Raw genomic sequence first — 15,166 nt, 5'->3', positions numbered from 1 at the left:
AATTTTATAAATTATGAAAAAGTTTATTCATCTCTCAGCTGCTTAATGAAAGTCTTGTGAAGGGCAGCTATTTCAATGAAGTCACTGTGCAGGTGCCAGCGAACACACATCTGAGATTAAACAGTGCTGGGGAGAGAGATGTGCAAATGTGATGGCTGGAATTGGGCAGCTAGCCACCTCTGTCAGCAGCCCTTTGGGGAGGTTGCTCCTGTTGAGTGACACATCCCCAGGAGAAGAAAAAAAGAGGCAAAGGAGATTAATCCTAACCAGAAGCCTTGTGACAGAACAGAAACATGAACACACTGCTACTCATCAACTTGTCTTCCACAAATAATACATCTAATCAACAGTTCTAATTACAACAACAACAAAAACTACAGGAAATCAGGCTGGTAATTGAGGAATTAGGCTGGTAATGCAGGAATCTCATACTAATGTAAAAACTCAGCCTGCCTGTTTCACCTGCAATGCAGACAGATGTGTTTAGAAAAAAAAAAGACTGAAAATAAGGACTTTGAAGAGATACTGGACAAATACATTGATGATAACTGCCAAACATAACCATTCTAGCAGGAGGAGTCCAATTTTTGGAGGCACTAAACAGCTGTTGCTCTCACTTATTTTAACTGAAATTGCTCAATGTCTCTGAAAAGTAAATAACTCCAGGATTTTGAAGGAAGCATGAAAACATTTGCTGCCTACAAGAATTCTGGGGTTAAATAAAACTTCTGAGATCGACAGGAGTCTGGTTTGAGTGGGGCAAATTGAAAGATGGTATTTCTATTTCTCATGAAGCAAATTAAGAATTTCTAATACGAAGAGATCTTGCAATTTGTCTTTATGAGAGCCTCCAAGAGCAGTGAGGCACGATTACTGCTGCTTGGCAGATGGACTCAGGGAAAAGTGTCACCTCCCATACATGCACACCTCTCCTACTTACCACAGCTACTGCCCCACACTGCTGCTGCTGGTGCAGCCTAAGCCTGTGCCTGTAAGCACACAGGGAGGACATGAGCAGGCCACTGTGCCCAAACTGACACCATTAAGGAGCTTTCAGCTCCAGCATGGCTCAAACACCGCTAATACGGTGCTCCTGTGCCAGGAAATTCAGGACCCTATGGGCTTTCGTTTTTTACCCCCATGACAAAGGTTGAGTAGGGCAAGAAAAAACCAGGAAAAAAAGGGGTTTCAGATGCATCTTGCTCTATTTAATCTTCTGTTTTAGAAGTGGGTGAAGAAACAGGATGCCAAAACACTGTGTAAAGCTCAGACATCTGAAGCAGAAAACAGCTTAGTTCCACAACATTTATGCTGTCAGAAATGTATTCACGAAATACTGAAATCACACGGCATGTTGGACACCAACAACAGTGACCCGAGCTGCAGCAGTTTTGTTTTTCTTTAAAACAAAACACAAAATAAAACCATGTCCCCAAAATGAAAAAGCAAACTAAGCCCCAAACGTTTAGCTAAACGCCATGGGGAACAAGCCAGGAGCAATTGCTGTTGTGCTGGGCATGGATCCACCAGGGCTCTGCTCCGCCGACCTTTCGCCTCTGCCCCTCGCCAGACAGCCAGCAGCACACAGAGCACTCTGAGGGCAGGAGTCCACAGCTCCAGCTGCTTCCTTCTGCTCCTGCTGCCACCACAATGTCATAACATTTCCTGACAGATTAGCAGCAAGCCCCCGAATCCTTTACTCCATCACTCTGCTCCTTGAGTCCCAGAAATATTTACATCCTCCTCTCTCTGTATTTCCAAACTTCTGCCTGAACCTTCCCCAAGAACATTCTGGGTTGTTTTGGTTTTTCTTTCCCGACAATTTATTAATCTCCCCTATCCTTGCCTCTTTGCCTGCAGCAATTACAATCAGAGGACAGCGATACAGAAGTGGCAGTGCTAAAAACAGATGCCAGCAGGAAAGCAGGAAACTGCAGAACAGGAGGATGGTTTTCTACAAGGGAGATGACAGCACCAGGAAAGGGTGGGGGGACACATGCAGACAGGACTGGCTGTGAATGCAAACCACTGTCTCAGCCATATTCACAGGTTCTTACCCCGAGTCCAAGACAGGACTCTGCAAGCCACAGGACCCTGCAAGCCACAGGACCAACCACCACAGCAAACTCTGACTTCATGTCAGACAGCTACCACCAGCAGCATGGTGCCACCAAACACCATTTCTACTGCTACAGACAGACACCAACAGCACTTTTCAAACAGATGTAGAAAACACGCATTATCGATCTGCAGGGGCTTTCTAATCACACACAACACAGGCACACCATCGACCTGTCATGAGATGGGATGCCAGGGCTAAATTGCTTATCCAGCAAAATCCACTCGTTTGTAAATCCACTTGGAGAAAGGTATTAGATTATGATTTGCATATAGGAGACTCTCATAACCACAAGTCTAGGCCCTTGATACTAGAAGACCACTATGAAACCACTGTGATATAGCTATGTGAGAAATGCACTTAAACATAAAAATTATATAGTAGGGGAGGCCTTACCATCTCATCTTGGGTAGGATCATTGTCAAAAATCTTCATAGGAGGAGGAAGAGGTGTGTGAGACTCTTCATCTGGTTCATCTTCTCCCCAACCTTTCTTGCTCTTCTGAAGAAAAGTTAAATATAATTAGAAACAGGGACAGCATATTTTATCTTTTCAGCTCAGTATTTTGCTGGATGGAGGGAATTGCAGGTAATGGAAGAGAAGCAGTAAAGACATAAGGTTTTGCTGGTTAATCCTGCTGCATCTTAAGGCTTACAGAAATATGGTTTATAGGTCACTTATGCAGCTAAGGCAGCTACATCTGCGTGCTGACAGAATAGTAGTTTTTTCATTTAAGTAAGAACTGTTCGATGTACAGTTTTAAAAATGTGTTTCTCTATTTATGTTCAGTTAGTATCTTCTGCATTTTTGGCATTAATTCCTCATTCACTTTATCAGAAACGTGCCATTCTGGTGGAGAACATGCCTGCAGAAAAACTGCAGGTTTAACTGTATAGCAGATTTAACAGAAACACGGCTATTTCTCTGAGTATTTTCTTTTATTAAGGAATTACACTGCCATTGTAGCATAAAGGTGATATGAAGCTCAGCAAAAAGTGGTAACAGCTGCTCAAGAATAACTTCCTTTCTTTCCCTGGCAGCTTTCTAATTGGCTATTAAAAAAACCTAGTCAAAGGACAATAATACATGCAAACTGTGAAATACCGTTCCTTATATATTCCACTGCTCTTTGGATGACAAAGCTGTTTGCAACAGAGCTTTAAACAATGCAATTTTATGTACCACGGGCTGTTCCCTCCAGACCCTAAGGGAATTGCATTTACTCAAGCATGACTCACACCCCACAGAGGAGAATATCCCAGATACACGGTCTTTCCTGCAATGAACACTAACAAACACCAACACACACCTCATCTGCGCTGTCTCCTTGAGGAGTGGTTTCATCTCCAGTCTTTGGGGAGCCCAGGTCAAAGCTCTTCCTGCCATCTCGCACCTTCTTTTGTTTCTTGATGTGGCTCTCGGTCTTCCCACTGTTCAGGCGGCGCACGGGGCTGGTCAGCCATTTCTTCAGGGTGTTGGTTGAGCGCTTGGGGCCCGGAGAGCTCTGGATGGAGTTGAGGGATGGCTGGGGTTGTAAGTTGGCCACTGAGTCAGACTTGCCCCCGTTGTCATTGGAAGAGACTGAATATGCTTCTGCAAGAAAACGGCGCAGGTGAGAGCTCATTCCAGCACCCCTCTGCTCCCCAGGGCACGTCAGGCGCTCGCAGCACTGAGCATGAGAACACAGCCTGCCTTGGGGAAAGGGTTTGTGACCTATGGACTTTATGCAAACTTTATTGCACACCAGAGAGAGGAATATGCCCTGCAATGGGCATTTCCCACAATCTCACACACCTCTCTTATTTCCTACCACACTATCTGTCCTTATGAAAGATCACAGATGGTGAAGTTTTTTAAATGCAGGTTTTTATTCAGGTTTTTTTTATGGAAGCCTGATTTTCATGCTAAGTGCTGAATTTCTCAGCTTCCTCCCACAATTTCATTGTGAATTGCCAGGAAGAAAATAAGCACAAAAAGTAGATTACTACAGGAGACCTGACAGACACCAACACATTGTCAGGTTCCAATTCCATAATTGTTTCTCAGCTGGTTACAGACCCCAATGACATGATTTAGTTAGACTGATTATTAACATTTGAAGCACCTTAAAATTATCTCTTTTGCCTCTGAAAACAATCTGTCAGAAGAGTTCACACATTCCCTAGAACTAAGCAACTGGAATGAACAATTACAAAAGACGACAAACTGTTCAAACCAAAGGCAACTCTCAATAAGAAGATACGAGACAGGCTTAAAACTAAAAAATAGTTTCATTATATGGAAGCAGGAGGTTCTGCTGAACGACATCCACCCTCAGTTACTGATACACATGTTCAGACTGGCACCTTAGAAAGGGCTGCAACCCTCCTTACTCCCCCCAAATGCAACAGACCAAAGATGTGCCAACGTCAGTAAGGCTTTAAAACCAAAACAAACAAGTTGCTCAAAGATTTCCCAGTTGCCCTTCAGGAACAAGTGACCCGCTTTCAACTTTCTGAAACCATGGCAAGGCAACTCCCTCCCCTCCCTATCCGGGACTGAGATGTTTAATCCCACACAGTTTAGGATGAAGATTTTCTTTTTTTTTTACAAAATTCAGACACTGTTGCACTCCTGTAAGAAACATCTCAGGCTGTACATCAGAAAGGAGCCAGCTGATGTTATCAAACATTTTTACATTGTTATCACTGAATCTTTTATCTGTTCCAGCAGAAACCAAAAACCGAAGTTACAATACATGAAAATAGACTGGTGCATCCAGATAATCTCAGTTCAGCAATAAATACAATTAGAGATGCTGGGTTGTACAGATGTTGAGCGAGAGCTACTCTCGTAGAGAATCATTACCTGTATTGTTTTAGAAGCCAGTTCCTGATACCTGCATGAAGAAATCATATCCCCTCTGGGCACAGCTGCTGCTTGCAGCTCTCTGTGCACGGAGCAGAGATTGCATCCTGCCTTGTCTACCAGCTTGCACAATGCAGACTATTAGAGTCAGAATATTTTATAGCCATACACAGCATCAGTCAGAAGTTGAACCAATAAATTATTACATACCTGAGGTCAAAAGTTAAATTTTAGAACATACAGGAATAATTTTAATAAGCTAGAGAGAAAGTCAAAAGTTCATTTTCCAGACAGGAAGAAAATCTCAATCATCTGCTTTTTGACAACAGGAGTGAGAGCAAGAGGAACTGGGAGGAGGACAGATTCCAGGTGGAGCGGATCCCAGGTGGAGCTGCTGGGGATTTTCTGGCATTCCTCTGTAAGGGCAAAGTAGCAGACTTATCTCCAAAAGGCCTGGGTTTAGCCAGCTCCTGCTGATGTTATTCCATGTACACAAAGTAGCGTTAAATCAACGAGTGCAAGATAGTGTTTGTCAGGGGCCAGCTTATCTCCCCCTCAATAGGCTTTGGATAGCTCTCCCTCGCAGGCTCCACGTGATGCTCTGCAAGTTTATCAGCGCGCCTTGCGTCAGCAAAATTCAGGGTTTCACGATGGTGGGTTTGATTTTCCAAGTGCCCTCGCACCCCATGCAGCACTGAAAGCCCCTCAGGCGGTGGGGGAAGCTTGAAGGTTCCTGGCCTAGGGGCTTTGCTGAGAGGAGTGCCCGCAGGTGCCTGCGCTCCTACCGCTGCTGCAGGAGGATTAACTTTGGGAATTACTGCAGCAAAGGGATCTGGGCTGCAGTCAGATGGAGAAATGCTGGAAGCAATAGCTCTGCGGGGCTGCCACTCCCAGGGATGATTTGGGGGAAGCTGCTGTATCATGGACTCATTGCCTTTGCTGGGAACTGGGCTTGGTGGGAGGTTGAGGAGAACCAAGGATGAGCTGATCTCACCACATCTCAGCTGATGTACAGAGAGGTTTTTACTACAGCTTGTAAGTAATGCAGTCCAACCCCCCACCTCCAGTCGACAGCACCTTGCCAATTTAACGTTTGGTAAGGGAAGGGAGCTGATAGAAGGCTAATGAAGCCTGAGACAACCCCAAGGGTTTGTTCCTGAGGTGGCAATCCTATCTCAGCCTGGTGGGCTTGAGGCAGGGCCAAATCCAGGAACCCCGATGGCTGTGAAGGGGCAGTGACCTCCCTTCCCAGCAGGGTCAGGCCCTTGCATTGCTGCTTCCCTCTCCTTTCCCCAGCAGCACAGCTGCAGCTGGGGCATGGACAGACACACAGCACCTCTCCTGCCACCGCACTCTTTGCTCAGCTGTCCTGGGGAAGTGACGGTCAGTAATGCTGTCATTCCTAGGAAGACAGCATGTGGGCAGAAACAGCCCCAGTCCCAAGCTGGCCCACAGCCCACCCTGCCTGTTTGCAATAATTTTGACACCCAGAGCCAGGAACCCCCTGCAGACTGAACATCAGGGTTTCAGAGCCATCAGCCATGACAGAAGCCAACCCACAGCTTTCCAGAGGGAGGCTGTTACACCGTCAAATGATCCCACCTGAAAAAGGCTCTGGATTTTCCTGCTCAAGGTCATGCCTTTGGTGATGAAAAAGGCTGTTTACCAAAGAGTTACTACATGTTGGTCATGCCATGCAACTCTGTCAGATATGAAGTCCCCTTCTTTCTCCTTGTTTGCTGAACTGCCCTGGCTCAGCACGGTAAGGCATCTGGGACAGAGCCCACGCTTTGCCTGGCCTATGCAGCCCAAGACTGGAAACACGGCCTTATGTTGCCTGGTAAGGCAGTCTCTGCTGGCTGGGCAATAGGCAGGGAGGTGGGAGAGAAAGGCTGGCATCAATCTCCCTGCTCCACAGCCACCATGAGAGCCCTTTGATGGTAGGTGCTGATCTCTGCCCACACCCCACATTGGTACAAAGCACTCCCATCCCATCATCCCAATTCCCTCCGCTACCGAACACGCAGTATCCAAAAGCCACACTGAGAGTCCACACACAATATTCATAACCTTTTCTTCTTTTTCAAAGGAACTGCAAATTTGGATACATTTGTGAGCAAGTCACATTTGCCTTTTGCCAGCCCTGCTGAGAATGATTTCCTTGGCACATAAAGCAGGTCACAGCGACATGGTTGCAGAGGAAGGACTGGAGCTCAAGGAAGAGCAGAGCTCACAAAATGAGAGAAAGAAACATGAAACACAAAAAAATCTGCCAGGAAAGACCTTGCAGACAAACTCCTCAGCCACATGAGCTCTGCTTCTGCGGCACATATGGCTACAAACACATTAATCATGACACTCGATACTGGCCCGAGACCCAGACACCAGGTGGATCAAGCGGAAGAGGAGGACACGTTACCACGCTCTTCTTGCAAAGCACTAGCACAATTGCGCTTTTCAAGTTGCATTAGTAGAGCTCTTTGGAAACACAGTTTGCTTAAGAAAAGCCAGAGAGCTTTTGGGAAAGATGCAGCAGCTGTCCCCACACTGCAGCGGGTCTGCCCTGAGGAGCTGTCCTCCCACCAATGTCCCAGGACACACATCTAAAAAAAGGTATTTGGTGAAGCAAAACGGGTGTAAGGAGATCAGCAGACTCGTGTGGCTAGATTGATTTCCTGGCCAAACCATTCATTCAGACAGAAGAAATGATGGTTTCCAAAACACTCCTAAGAAAACCTCCAAGAAACCTCTGGCAAGAGGACTGTGAGAGATACTCAGCCAGACCAAAGGGCTTTAACATTCAGAGCTTTTGCACTGCTGCAGCCATGAAATGTTTGTTGTTGTTGGTCAAATGAACAGACATCTGTAAAAGCACAGCTCTTGTACTTGAAAAATAGAAGGTTCCAGTTCTGTGCAACCTCGGGTGAAAAGAAAAACAAAAATTTCTTAGACCTGGTTTTAGAGGCACAGTAATATTCTCATTTGAGTCAGTAGGAATTACTATTGGAACATAAATGCAAGGCATTTTATTTTTACCTCCCTGTTCCCCAGAACACACATGGGAGGGGAGGTTTGTCTGATCAGGCTCAGGCAGCACCAGACTCCTTTGCAGGACCTCAGATCTCTAACAGGGAAAGGAAAGGCTTCTCAGAGCAACTCTGAAGAAAACATTACTCTTCTCTATTAGATGCATAATAATGACAGATCATAAAGGATAGGAAAGAAATATGTGTCCATAACCAGAAGATAATACAGAATATAGCTATGAAAACAGGAGACTAGAGCAGGGCACAGTCTTGCTTTAAGTGAGGTGAATCCTCTTCTGATTTATCTATGGCTCCATTTACATCCCAGAAAAACAGCCTGAGAGAAAAGGATTTTTCCACAGACGTCAAAGAAAATGAGCCAGAATGGGAACTCTGAAGTCCTAGTAGCATGTGCATTTAAATCAACAGGTTTTTTTTACAGAGATAATTCCACTTGTGAATGAAAGCCAATAATGGTAATCTGACTGATGGGCACATAAATCAGCTCTGCTGCACTCAACAGAGCCCATTTTCCACATTTAGTGGTTCCTGTAAAATAACACTTGTGCGAAGACAGAATTTAATCAGATGTGGGTAAAAGACTTGGTCTTTACTTGAGTAAATTTCCTAAAGAATGGGAATCTCCATCCCAAAACTTATTGGAAAGCAGGAATCTTCTAGACTCATCCTGTGCACAAACAAAGCCTCTGTGTTAGTATTTCATGCTAAACAAACAAGATCCATCTAAACCATCAAATGTACCCTCTCCTGTCCTTTTCAAGAGCACCTCCATGATCATCCAGGCTGCAGGTTCCAGGTGACAGTTCTCAGCCTCTTGAACCTTTATACTACCCCTTGGGAAATGCTGCTTTGAGAGCCCCCTCGGATCTGCTCAAGGGATTCAGGACTAAAGCTCTACCTGATGGATGCAAACATGGCAGAATGAGGTATGAACACTGCTCCTTTGGTCTTTTCTGTGCTTTTGTATTAAATGTCCAAAACATGCTCAGTGAAACGTTTTTTATTGGCACGAGTCAGAGTTACAAAACTTTGTGGCTGAGGCAGATGACAGTACCGATCCTGGTTTAAGTGTTGGAGCCCATTCTGCCTGTAAAACCTGGCATGGATTTTGTTCGGGAGGCAAGAACATTAGGACAATACAAAGTCACTTTACAGCTATTCCTCTAGTGAAAACGCTAGGTTTTAACAACACAAATAATGTATTCTACAACCTCTAATGTCAACAGATAAGTTGTCTCCTCAGACACTGCCTCTGAAACAGGCTCTGGGGAAGAATGTAAGTGAAAACAAGGAAATTTTCAGTGCCCATGTCAGACAAAGACAGAGGACAACTGGCTTGAAAAGCCCTTTAGATTAGAAGTACATTAAACTTTCGCAATGGAATTGCAAAACGTGCCCTGGAGACTTCCATGGCTCCCCATCTGCTCCCAGCTCTGCTCAGCCGCTCCACACGTGTCCAACCACAGACCTGCCCCGTGCTCCAGCTCGAGCTAAAAATGAGATGGGACCGTGTAGGAGAGAATTTCACACCAGAGGGTAAAGACACGTTCAAACTATGCCATTGATATCTAAATGCAAATTTTGTTCAGAGATTCAAATGCTCTCCCTAACTTCATAATCTCCTGAAAATGAGCAAATTGAAAACGTTCAACTGAATTTTCTGTTTGTGTCTTGGGAGTATTATTTCAAGCTTCAAGCTGGAAGTAACATCAAAAGGTACAAATCAATCTGGCAAGATTCTCACAACTCCATTTACATGGATGAAATTACTTCTATCCAAACTCAAGAATAATGGTATGGAGTTAAATATTTTATAAAAAAGTTTCTAGTCCAATAGAGAAAGCAGCAGACATATTGGACAAAGTTTCTGATCACTGTAATGTAAAACCTCAAAATCTGACTTTCTGTTTCACTGCCAAGCATGCAAACATGACTAACTTCCAAAAAGAACACGGGAAAAAAAGGACTAGAATCTAAATTAATCACACAACATTCAGAACACACTGTTTTGCTATTGAATAGCTGGCATTTCTTGGAAATATGAAAGAAGAGCTGCTTCGAGATAGAGAATGATCTCCAGAACTCCCTTTAACCACACTGCGAAGCAGGGGATGCTCCTGAGGGATTCTGCATATGGGTTTTGACTTTGGGAAACAGTCACAAATCTGTTGGCTTCAATATTCACCTTTGTGATCATCACTTCCAGGTTGAAACCTAATGTGAGGAAAACAAGCACTGACCCAGCTGGGGTGAGTAAACACTGTCACTTGGAGCCACTCATTTTTGTGGCAGGCAGCAGCTTCACCTCCTGCTCTCGGCAGTCAAGGAGCTGTGCACGCTCTGCCCAAGGGCGATGCAGAGTGGGACACGCCCCGTAGGAGCCTCTCTCTTTCCATTAACTACAGAGGGAGTCCGAGGAAATCATACCCTCAGCTAAATTTAGTTATTGTGAATCCCCTTCCCACGTTTGAGTATGCTTCATACCAGGCCGATCTCGCAGCAGGGAATGATTAGCTGAAGTTAAGCATCTGTCAATTCACTTTAATGAGCAATAACTTGTGGCAACCTGCCATTAGCTTCAGTTGAATAGCTTTTATTTTTAGCTGGTGTTGCTCAGATGCAGCTTCCATCCAACATGTGCTGGGAAAGCTGACATCCCAAAGTAGTCTCCAGGTCTTCATTGTGCCAGTCGGAGTGTCAGGGCTCAAGAGCTGCAGTTCCTGGAGGTCAGAGAAAAGTCACTGCAGTTCTGGGAAAGTTTCAAAGAGTGAGATAAAACCAAAAGCCTGGAGAAACAGCACAGAGGCGCACGGTCCCCAGAGACCTTGCAAGAAAAGTTACTGAAATCCTGAGAGCATGCTGAATGAGTGAGCTGGGTCTCCAGGGAGAGAAACAGCACAAGGGGAAGGCACAGAGAGAGAGAGCCTGCTGAAATAAAGCATGACTTCAGTACTGTCCAAGAGTGCTTAGTGAGAGGAACAAATGCAGAAGTTCTCTTGTATCTGCTGCTTCATGTGGATCTAAGCTTTTATCAGCGGTGACCGTACGGAGGGCAAGGGGAAAAGAGCAAGATGACTCCTCAAGTGAATATAGGGCAGGGTCTCGTTTCCTACAGATGAGCATTTAACTCAGGAGCTGCTGCACCTGAAAGCAGAACATCTCTTTGTGCCTCCAAAGAGACCCTCAGGAAAGTGTTCAACTCAGCCCCATAGCACCAAGCAGTTGAAGAGTAGCTGAGACACCTGCAGTCCCTCCCTCTGGGTGTCCTGCTCTGAAATGGGTTTCCACAGAACAGCTTACAACTGTTATGGGTACATTAGAAGTACATTAAACTTTCGCAATGGAAACTTCACTGGTTGGAGGTTTGAGCCTTTTTGTCTCCATGTATCAGCCTAATTCATCCTGCTTCAGAGCCTCATCTGATCCCCCACATAAGCTGCTGTGAGTTCACAACAAGAATAATAAGAGAACAAATATTCAGAGTGAATCCACCAACCTGTTGGTAAGATACTCCTAGACAGCTCCTATCCTGAAGTACTGTGAGACAGAAGTCAAGGCAGGGCAGTAACATACCTTCAAGGGAACCTTGAAGCAACAGCTTTTTAGAATAGGCTTTTTCTGAATAAAACGGTGTAGAAAAGCTCAGAAATAAAGCAGTTGCTCCACACAGCAGAGCTGGAGGCCAGACGCAGTTATCTGTGCAGACTTGATTTCATTCACCCATTCTCTTGCCTCGAGTTTGTGCCCAGCAGATGTCCTGGCCCAGCCCCGAGCACAGTGACAGCAAGTCCAACATCTGCTGGGAGTGCCCATCGGAGCAGCCTTCCCGTAATGCCTCACAGCTGGGTGAGCAGACTGCTGAAGTCAAGAGGCACACATTTCTTTAGCAAAGAAAGGAAATAAAAAGTCAAGACTAACAAGATCCAGAAAGGGCATGCTTTTTTTTTTTTTTTGAACAAATCAACATTTATTTCAATGTAGTGAAACAACTCATTGAAGCACTTCTCTCAGTTCTACTTTACATTTTGTATTTACACTCTCCTCATTCTGTGACAAAAATAAAATAATCTCCGACCCTGAAGTTTCCAGAATAAGTGTTGCTAGCAGCAAAAATAACAAAGCTCCAAACACAAAGCAAAAATGCCCCTTGAAATATTTTGATAGGAGATTTTTGCATGTTCCATAAAAAAGTTTTAACCCTGAACCTTTACGAAAAGCTGTATGGGATGACAAGGAGGAAAATGTCATGTTTGAAGCTGAACGAGAGCAGCATTTGCTGGCCTTTGCAAGTACACTGTTACTTTTAGCATAAGGAACTGGGAAATACTTAGACACCCACATAGAAGCAGACTTTTTAACTTTGATCAAAGCAGTTCTGCTCTTCTGGGAGCGTAAGGGTACCCAGAGTTGGCAAATGCCATCTTTTATCCTGGATGTTGGGCACAAAAACAAACTTTATTACACATGGTTTCCAAGCAGCTGTTAGTAAAACACAAGCCTTATTCTTTTGTGAAGTGTCAAGGGTCAGCTTCATTCAGCAGCTTCCAAATTGAGCTACTGTAAGAATTTTGAAGTAATTCTCAGTTAAATGACATCATTGCTAAGGTCAACTCTGCCTTATACTTGAAGCCAGCAACCTCTATGACAAGGTGGACCATTCTGCTAAATGGGGAGAGAGGAGGGAAGACAGTGATATTTGAGTATCATATTTAAGTCTCCCTATCTCAAAGCCAACTGTGGCTATGTACACAAACAATTCTCCATGGAAACAACAGAAGAGTATCAGTGACAAACTTGGAATTGGAAAAATAAAAAAGGCAAGAACAGAACCCAAAGCTTTTTGAGATAGGAAGAAAAACTGCATGTTGAGAAAGAAGGGATTGGTCATTAAACTTTCCAGGCACACAGAGGGCTCGGAAAGCACAGAAAACAAGCAGAACAAACAAACACAACTGTGTGCATCTTAGCGTCAGCTTCTTTTGCCAAATGCAGTAGCTTCCAACATTCAGCAGCTGTCTCTTGCTTTCTAGTGCTGTGGAGTTCTCTTTGGTACTTGGAGGCTGTGAGGAGCTCCGGGCAAAGAGAAAGTCTTTGTCCATTTACCAACCAATTCCAAAGGCGCTGATCTTGAATAACTTTACTAAGCAAGAGTGACACAGATGTCTAGGAAAGGGGGCTTTTCTCCTAGTAAAGTTGTGGTAGGTGCAGTGGAAACCCAAGGCAATCTACATGCTTGTCAATTTGTGCCTAGGTAAGAACAGAGTCCTCCATGAACGTCTCTCATTTGTTCACTCTTAAATTATTCAGGCTCTGACAGCCCCTGAAAAGAAAAGAACGGAATAAGGATAAGTTGCAAAAGTGGTGCAGGGCAGGAGCGGACACCACGTAACCACCAAGAACAACGAGGTTGGGGTGTTTGACGACAGACACACTGCAGCTGCAGCCTCCAGGGCTGGTGCCCAAAGCAGCTTTCTCCACGCCCTCGTCCTCCAGAAATAGCAGCAGAAAATACAAGCTCACAGCAAAGGTACTGGTTGGGATGAATTAAAAGAAGTAATGAATGAAGTCAATGCAAACAGCGGTTTGGAAATAAAACACACAGATAAGAACTGCTGGTGCTTGTGATGCTTTGCTCTTTGAACACAGCACAGGGAAATGGCTAAGCAGCTCAGGGACTTTTAACTGCACACTCAAGACTATCAGTTAGGCTTGTGGGAAGCTTTAATTAATTCAGCTTAAGTAGCAAAACCAGAACACCACTTGCTGTCCCATATAACAGGCTCACGCGATCTGCATCTTGGTTTCTCGTTTGACAGCTCGGCAGGGAGCAGCTCTGTGAGGAAGCTTCCCCGTGATGCCAGTCAACAAGTTTATCAAATTTCAGGTGACAAAGTCACTACTACACTCTATCTGCGTCAGCAAGAAAGATGGACAGGAACTTGAAGTCTTAGGAACCATCTGCTACATGGGAACAGGAGAACTCTCTGCAGCACCCTGCCGAGGTCTCAGCCTTCTGAAGCTGTGCCACTGCCTTGACCCGGACACCAGCCTTCCCAGTGAGGCTAGTCCTAAGAAACTGATTGATTGTGACTTCTGAAGAGCCACACAGAGCCACCCACAGCTTTTATGGTGCCTACATCATTGCTCCTTACCAGCAGCCTCCTTATGGAAAAAAAAAAAATTTACATCCAGCTTTGCAGAGATGTGGAGAGGTGCCCTGCATAAACGGCTTCATTCCCTTCTGCATTACTGAGTCTCATGGCAAACAGCTGTAAAAATGCTCTACCAAAACATGCCTAATAAACTTGCATTACAAAAGCCATCTTCACTATTGCTGGGTGGTTGCTTTCTTTTGGCCCCATCTTTCAAAGGAATCAGGAAAAAGAAACACTTACTTGAACACAACAGCAAGGATTAGTCTAGCAGCAGAGGCTCTCTGATTCCAGAAAGGCTTTGTTGAATACAGGTGACCTGTTACTGCATTTTAAGATATCTAAACACAGACATCACCTGCCTGATAGTTTAGTATCTCCAGGACAAGTGACTGCAGTGAATACTGAGCAAGCACCAGCCTTTGGATGTTTGTCTGGAGCTTGCCTTGCTGTAGACTTGTCTTAGACACACTGCCAGATCAAATTTTACAGCACCACAGCTCTGAGCAGCAACTGCCCCGCCACAAGCAGCCTGGAATGTTCGAGCCTGGGTAACTTCTCTGATACTAAGACAAAGTCAAGTAAGATGCTGCTCTCAGCTCAGCACCTGTGCCCTGGCAGGAGCTGTGCTCTGCTACTGTGGATCAGAAGTTACCACTAACATTCAAAGCATTTGCCTCCTTCTTGCCTAAAGCTATGATTTTTCTTCTGCTGTCCTAGAAAGAATCCCTGTTGATTAATATTTATTCCATTTCCTAAAGAAATCTATTCAGCCTCCACATGCTTCAGCTGAAAGCGATGTTTGAACATTGTGTTGATCCTCAGAGTTCAAACTGCAGAAGGTACAAAGAATACCAGACTTGAGGCACTTCAATGGTATTCACTGTGAATCATCATTTTACACTGTACCATTCAGACACATTTGGATCTAAAACACATTTCCATTTCTAATTAAAACAGATTACCATCAGTAACTAAAGAATGTCTTAAATCAGAATCCC

General features: G+C 44.6%; 1 protein-coding gene across 13 annotated transcripts in view; it reads right to left on the bottom strand.

The window, feature by feature from the left end:
- KALRN (kalirin RhoGEF kinase) overlaps window positions 1-15,166 on the bottom strand; it is a 484,760-nt gene that overhangs the window by 55,074 nt on the left and 414,520 nt on the right. For 10 of the 13 annotated variants that reach the window (XM_048309144.1, XM_048309139.1, XM_048309143.1 and 7 more), the window contains 2 exons: window positions 3,429-3,712; window positions 2,516-2,620 (listed from right to left, as the gene is read on the bottom strand). In XM_048309144.1, coding sequence (XP_048165101.1) covers window positions 2,516-2,620; window positions 3,429-3,712 — 389 coding nt within the window. Of the gene's footprint in view, window positions 1-2,515; window positions 2,621-3,428; window positions 3,713-13,198; window positions 13,334-15,166 lie in introns of those variants that run through there. The other 3 variants (XM_048309140.1, XM_048309149.1, XM_048309150.1) reach the window with 2 other exon arrangements.

The sequence above is a fragment of the Corvus hawaiiensis genome, chromosome 7 (assembly GCF_020740725.1).
Source record: "Corvus hawaiiensis isolate bCorHaw1 chromosome 7, bCorHaw1.pri.cur, whole genome shotgun sequence".
Classification (NCBI taxonomy): Eukaryota; Metazoa; Chordata; class Aves; order Passeriformes; family Corvidae; genus Corvus; species Corvus hawaiiensis.
The sequence above is the reverse complement of the archived record's forward strand: the minus strand, read 5'-3'. Positions and strand labels throughout refer to the sequence as shown.